Source organism: Podarcis pityusensis (assembly GCF_964106645.2).
Source record: "Podarcis pityusensis genome assembly, chromosome: 1".
NCBI classification, from domain to species: domain Eukaryota; kingdom Metazoa; phylum Chordata; class Lepidosauria; order Squamata; family Lacertidae; genus Podarcis; species Podarcis pityusensis.
The window spans coordinates 31,904,301-31,911,016 of NC_138028.1; the positions used below are offsets into that span (position 1 = coordinate 31,904,301).

A 6,716-nucleotide genomic window follows, 5' to 3' on the forward strand; every position below is an offset into this window, starting at 1 on the left:
ACTTGAAGTTTATTTGGTTTGGAGATGCTTCACTGCAGACTTCGGCTGCAAAAAAAGCAAAACCCCAGCTTTCTGCTACAATACATGAGCCTTGGAATCCACACACAGCTGGGAGTCCGAGGGAGGGAGGGAGGGAGGGAGGGAGGGAGGGAGGGAAGAGACTTTGTGTCCAGCCTTAATAAGCACATTCTTTCCCCGTCTTGGAAAATGATGGTTGCTTTGGAATTCTTTCACTCACAGTGAATGAACTCCCTCTTCTGAAAGGGATAACAAGTGTGGAATAGCTGCTGCTTGCAAAATACTCTGAGCGATGCTTCCTTTAGGCTGTTGAGAGAGCTTTTGAGCTACCGCCCCTGCTGTTGCTTCTGAATCTGCTTGTGTCCCTCAATGATGTCTTTCAGTGCCTCATGATCATCCAAGGTTGTCAGATCTCCCAGCTCATCTGCTTTGTTTTCTACAATCTTCTTCAAAACTCGCCTCATAATCTTCCCTGAGCGAGTCTTGGGCAGACGTTGAGCGACCTGAACCAGAAAACGAGGGTTAGAGCAAGGCTGGGAAGTGTACACTGCTGACATTAACCTGAGAAAGTGAAATGTACTTGAAGACACACACACACACACACACACACACACACACACACACACACACGTTTGCATCTGGAACTCTGCTGCAGCCATACTCCTCCCACTAGTTCCTCAGGGCAATCCCTCAACCCTCATCTTGCTCATTGCCCTTAGGAAGGAATCCTAGCTTTTAGAGCAACAGCAATTTGGCCAGCTCTTAGAAGGCAGTACAGTTGTAACTTGAATCCTGAACACCCTGGAACTCGGACGTTTTGGTTCCCGAACACTGCAAACCCGGAAGTATTGTTGTGGTTTATGAACGTTGTTTTGGAACCCGAACGTCTGATGGGGCTTCCATGGCTTCTGATTGGCTGCAGGAGCTTCCTGCAGCCAATCAGAAGCCACAATTCAGTTTTCTAACATTTTGGAAGTCGAACAGACTTCCAGAATGGATTCCGTTCGACTTCCAAGATACGACTGTATTTGGAACTGAGGCAAATTAGGCTTTTAGGAGCTATCATGCTATGTGTCAGAGTGAGCCCAGGCTAGTGCAGTGCCAGACTTAATACTGGAAAGATCCAAATTCAAATCCCCACTTGGCCATGAACCATCCTTGGCCAGCCACTATCTCCAAGCCTTAACATAGCACAAGGTTGCTGTGAGAATTAAAAAAGGGGAGAGAGAAGTCAATAAATATCCCTGCCACCCTAAGGTCCTAGGAGGAAGGGTGGGATATAAATTCAAGTATATGTAGTAAAACTTGCTCAAGGCAGTCTTACACACATGTATTTGCTCTCATAACATGAAATGTATGCAGGGCATGTTGGAACGGAACTGATGCATCCTAAAGGCACTCTTGGAACCCACAAGATCCTTAATGTGGCCATTGCTGCTGTTCTAGAGGAAACCAGCAGTGAGAATGGAAGGATCTGAATACTTTAGCCCATTTTAAAAAATATTTAGAAATATTACTGCAGTGGTTACACAGCTGGTTTGTATGCTTTTTACCCTAGATCCTGCCCTTAACTGGATTCAATTAACTCGTCCCGCTAGTGGAAGCCTGCACAAAGGCTTCCGTTAGTGCAACCTCCCCACTGCGCATGCACACCCAAATTGGCTCTTGGGTGGTCAAGGCAGCCCCAAAAACTCTGCACAGGGCGCTGAGAAGTAGGGGGTTGTTCCTCCTGGGAAGCTGAAATGTCTGCGCTGATAGAACAGTCACCTTAAATCCCTCCCTGAACATTAAGCACTATGTAGCGCAAAGTGATGGAAATTTGCGGAAGAGGAAAATCGCTCAGATTGTTACCTGAATATATTCCGGTGCTGCATACTTTGCAATTTCTTTTGAGACGAGCCCTCGAAGCTCGGAGGCCAGGCTCTCTTGAGAGAGATTAGAGCCCTTCTTCAGCACAATGAAGGCATAGGCACCTGTGGAAAGAGGAAGCCAGGAGAAGGATGCGCCATCAGCAAGCGTAGAAGTGCCTGCCAAAGCAGACTGCCGCTTCTACTCCTGTCATAACCCTCTGCCATCTCTTGGTGTCAGTAAAATGGAAGCGAAAAGCCCCTTCGGGTGTTACTTTTTGTGGCACGGCACCTCCTGCCAAGCAGCTGCTGCTCATGTAGCAAAGGTAATGTCATAAACGCCACACTCCAGTTTCCAGGGGGGAAAGTTTCAATGTGGATTCACGTGGCCGGGAGCTTCAGCAATTACTTCCATGCCAAAGTAAGAAGTATGCTGCAAGGAGGCTTCAATATGCAATCCCTTTTATTTGGTTTTGTGACTTTGTTTTAATTGCTGACCCAGTCTCTTTTGTTGATTTGTCCCATGCGATTTAAAAAATATATATATGCGTGCAACTGTGAGTGATGCATTTACATTTTGTCTTGTGAACCACGCTGAGATCTTCGGATGAAGGACGGTTTATAAATTTAATACAGGGGAATTCCCACCCGCGCAAGGTTTCTGTTCCAGGCCACATGTGCGCATCACCAGGACACACACAAGCAGAGATTCCTGCCCTGTTCCCGCCCTGCCCCATTCCACCCCCTTTCAGTGCCGTTTTGGGCATGTGTGTTAGCAGGAGCACGTGGCGCTGATCGTGCGCAAGAGGGCAGTTGTTTGTAAATAACAAAAATAAATAAAAAATGAACGAATACATAGATAAATAATAAAAAGAAGAGTGGGGTATAATTATCTTTCTTATTTATTTATTTATATTATTTTGTGCTGTAAAAAAAAGTTCAGGCTTGTGTTACAAGATCAATTCGACAGCCTTATGTGCTCCATACAATAAAATAGGCCTCTGCAGACATGCAGGTGGAAGTCTGGGAGCTTTTGGCTACTGTACATTCTTTTCCTCTGTTCTCGCCATCCTTCCCTAGCCCACTGCACGTCTTTTCAACAGCTGGTCTCTGTCACTTCTCCCTGTCAAGGCTTGAATAAACTGGATCAGTGGTTCCCAAACTTTTTTTCCCACGGACCACTTGAAGATTAAGTAGGGCCTTGGCGGACCACTCCCCCCCTTTTTTTTCCTGCCTGTTGCAGCAATTGTAACGTGCGGTGCTAGAAGCTGTGTGATTTTTTAATTGCTTTTATTTATTATATGTTGTGTTGTTTTGCAACTTGAATTCCATATAGAATTCAAGCTGCAGTACAGTAAAATACAGTACAGTGGTACCTCGGGTTACATACGCTTCAGGTTACATATGCTTCAAGTTACAGACTCTGCTAACCCAGAAATAGTGCTTCAGGTTAAGAACTTTGCTTCAGGATGAGAACAGAAATCGTACTCCGGCGGCAGCAGCAGGAGGCCCCATTAGCTAAAGTGGTCTTCAGGTTAAGAACAGTTTCAGGTTAAGAACGGACCTCCGGAACAAATTAAGTATTTAACCCGAGGTACCACTGTATAAGAAATAAAAACAGCAATATAAATTGCAACTGAAGAGACTATGAATTTTTAATACAATGGTGTGCAGTCGCCCATCTTCCACCACAAATCCACAGCATGCTTGAATGTTCACAGACCACTGGTGTCCCCCGTCCCCCGTCCCCACAGTCTTGGAACCCCAGGAATAGATATAAGCAGGGACTCACTCCAACTACCATTAGAAGTTCCCATGTGGATGCTGTGAGATCCTTCTCTTTGCTTCTGTTTACCCTTCCCAATAATGCAGTAAACGTGCAAAGAAAAATCCCACTGGAGAGCCACTCAAGGGGGTGCAAGCATTAGCATCTAGACTTGAATTGCTCACCTTCTCCTTTGATCTTGTGAGGAAATCCAATCACAGCTGATTCTGCCACTGCCCCGTGCTTATTCTGAAACACAGGCAGGTCTGTGGTAAGATTCACTTAAAGCAGCAGTTCTCAACCTGTGGGTCCCCAGATGTTGTTGGACTACAACTCCCATCATCCCTGAGCTCTGGCCTTGCTCCTGACAGGGTAAAAGGCTGTGATAGGCCCAGTCCCCACTTTGCTATTTATCACTGTTAATACAGATCAGATACACCAGTTGTAAAATGGGACCAAGTACCACCTCTGAATGTTTACGCTATAGGACAAAAGTATAGGGTAAGTCAGAATATTAAGCTGAAGATGCTTTCAAGCAAAGAATGCTACCAGGGAATGATGTACTGTGTGAGATGACATCTTCAGAAAATCAATGTGGTCCAGCTGTGAGAAGAGAAGCAATCATAGGTATACAGTGGTGCCCCGCAAGACGAATGCCTCGCAAGACGGAAAACCCGCTAGACGAAAGGGTTTTCCGTTTTTGAGTTGCTTCGCAGGACGAATTTCCCTATGGGCTTGCTTCGCAAGACGAAAATGTCTTGCGAGTCTTGAGATTTTTTTTTCGCTTTCCCCCCCCTTTATCTAATCTGCTAAGCCTTTAATAGCCTTTAATAGCCTTTTAGCAGCTAATCCGCTAAGCCTTTAAGCCTTTAATAGCCGCTAAACCGCTAATAGCGCTAATCCGTTAAGCCGCTAATAGGGTTGCTTCGCAAGACGAAAAAACCGCTAGACGAAGACTCTCGCGGAATGGATTAATTTCGTCTTGCGAGGCACCACTGTACTTTGGTAACTAACAATGCTGTGACATCTCTTCTGAAGTCTTGTAGTTCAGGACCTTTTCTTCTAAGCCCATTTTAGCAGAACACTAAAGTCTCCCTGAGGTGACTTCAGTAAATTATTAGTTGAGCCATTTGAGATTCCAGTATCTGCTGAATTCTGTGAGTAGAAATCACAAATTCTGCAACTGGGATTCACTGTTTAGTTTACCAAATAAATAAAAACGGAGACATTAATTTACATCCTTCTGGTTATCAAATTTGTTTTGCATTCTCAATTACTGTCATCCCCTCCCTGCCTTGCTCAGAATGAATGCTGGAGGAGCATTGGCGAAGTAAAAGGACTGGCAAGTCATCATACCACTTGCAGACGTCAGTCCTGCAGCAGCTAGTGGCAGCTGCCAGCTCATAGCACATGCCTATTTTCTTAGGCTGCTGCTAAGACATGGCAGAGACAACTGTGACAACTGTGAGATCTAGTAAACTATAGATGTGACACAATTTCTTACCACAACGTCTTCTATCTCAGCCGTGCCCAGCCTGTGCCCACTGATGTTGATGACATCATCCAGACGGCCTGTCAACTGGTAGTATCCCTTGCTTGTCCGATACGCTCCATCCCCAGTGAAAAAATAGCCTAGGAGGATCAAAACAAGACATCATTTTCACTTCTAACATGCTGAAGGCAATAGATTTTAAACTAGCTTGGGGGATCCTGGAGTTCTTCCATGGGGAGAAGAGCTTCACTGAAAGACACTTGTTATTCATAACAGATCTTCTGTTGCAATGTGCAGCTACAGGTACATGTTCAGTATGTTCTCTACTCATCGCTTTCACAAGGGGACAGCAAGAGGCCCTCTACCCCTGCCAGGATCCAGATCAGGCCCCAAGTACCTGCTATTTACTTCTAAAAACTTGTTCAGGCAATTAGGTGGATGGTGTTGTGTCCTTAGTTTGACTAAGAAATTGTACCCCAGTTTTCTCTGGTTCCACAAGCCTCTTGAATACATATGCCCTAAAGAACCCGTTCTTCGAACCCATGGCAATAACCCTTCACTGCTCTCCTTTTCCCTTTCCCTCTCTACAATTCTGTACCTGGGTAAGGCGTCAGGTAGGTCTCCACGAACCTCTGGTGGTCATTGAAAATGGTCCTGGCCATGCCTGGCCATGCCTGAGAAATGCAAAGTGCTCCAGAGACATCATTCTGTGTTAAGAGTTTTCCCTTGAAAACAAGAAATATGGGGTTCTCTTAAAAAATAAATGAATGAATTACAATGTAATGTATTCTGCACATCTAGCTCATGCTGTGCAACCAAGGAAGTAGCTTGTAATTCAGCATTCCGGGGGTTTTGTTTTAAAAGCAAGCTTCTATGTCTGTGGACAAACATCTAGAAACACCTCCACAAAAATATACCTCATATAACAACATTTGGGTTTTCTCGTTGCAGAGTGTGAATCTTCTTTGGCACTGGAGCCTAGTTATCGATTTCTCTTATTCCGTGGTAAGGTAAAGGTAAAGGGACCCCTGACCATTAGGTCCAGTCGTGACCGACTCTGGGGTTGCGGCGCTCATCTCGCTTTATTGGCCGAGGGAGCCGGCGTACAGCTTCCGGGTCATGTGGCCAGCATGACTAAGCTGCTTCTGGCAAACCAGAGCAGCACACGGAAATGCTGTTTACCTTCCCGCCAGAGCGGTACCTATTTATCTACTTGCACTTTGATGCGCTTTCGAACTGCTAGGTTGGCAGCAGCAGGGACTGAGCAACGGGCGCTTACCCCGTCGTGGGGATTCAAACCACCAACCTTCTGATCAGCAAGTCCTAGGCTCTGTGGTTTAACCCACAGCACTACCCGTGTCCGTGGTAATTGTCTAATATTTTATAATTCTTGAGCCTTTGCTAGTTCATTGATTCATTGATTCAAATTAGCCACATCTGTTTCCTCTTCAGTTCAACCCTAGCTTCTGTTCAGTAGCCATGACTGTGACAAATAATACAGAAACTGCCTTGGCATAAATGATCAGAGAGTAGACCATCCTAAATCCCCCAAAGGATGCAAGAAATCGAGAGGAGAGATTGTGCAGAGCAACTC

The 6,716-nt window shown here is 45.4% G+C and overlaps 1 protein-coding gene across 1 annotated transcript in view; it reads right to left on the bottom strand.

Annotated features, from left to right (window-relative positions):
• Positions 1-208: 208 nt before the first annotated feature.
• The window catches only part of LOC308461303 (acetyl-coenzyme A synthetase 2-like, mitochondrial), a 27,215-nt gene continuing 20,707 nt past the window's right edge, over positions 209-6,716 (bottom strand). Inside the window, exons 10-14 of the mRNA XM_080978095.1 lie at positions 5,721-5,847; positions 5,135-5,262; positions 3,816-3,879; positions 1,870-1,991; positions 209-521 (exon numbers count right to left, since the gene is read on the bottom strand). Of these exons, the coding sequence (XP_080834221.1) occupies positions 345-521; positions 1,870-1,991; positions 3,816-3,879; positions 5,135-5,262; positions 5,721-5,847 (618 nt within the window). The 3' untranslated portion in view covers positions 209-344. The remainder of the gene's footprint in view (positions 522-1,869; positions 1,992-3,815; positions 3,880-5,134; positions 5,263-5,720; positions 5,848-6,716) is intronic.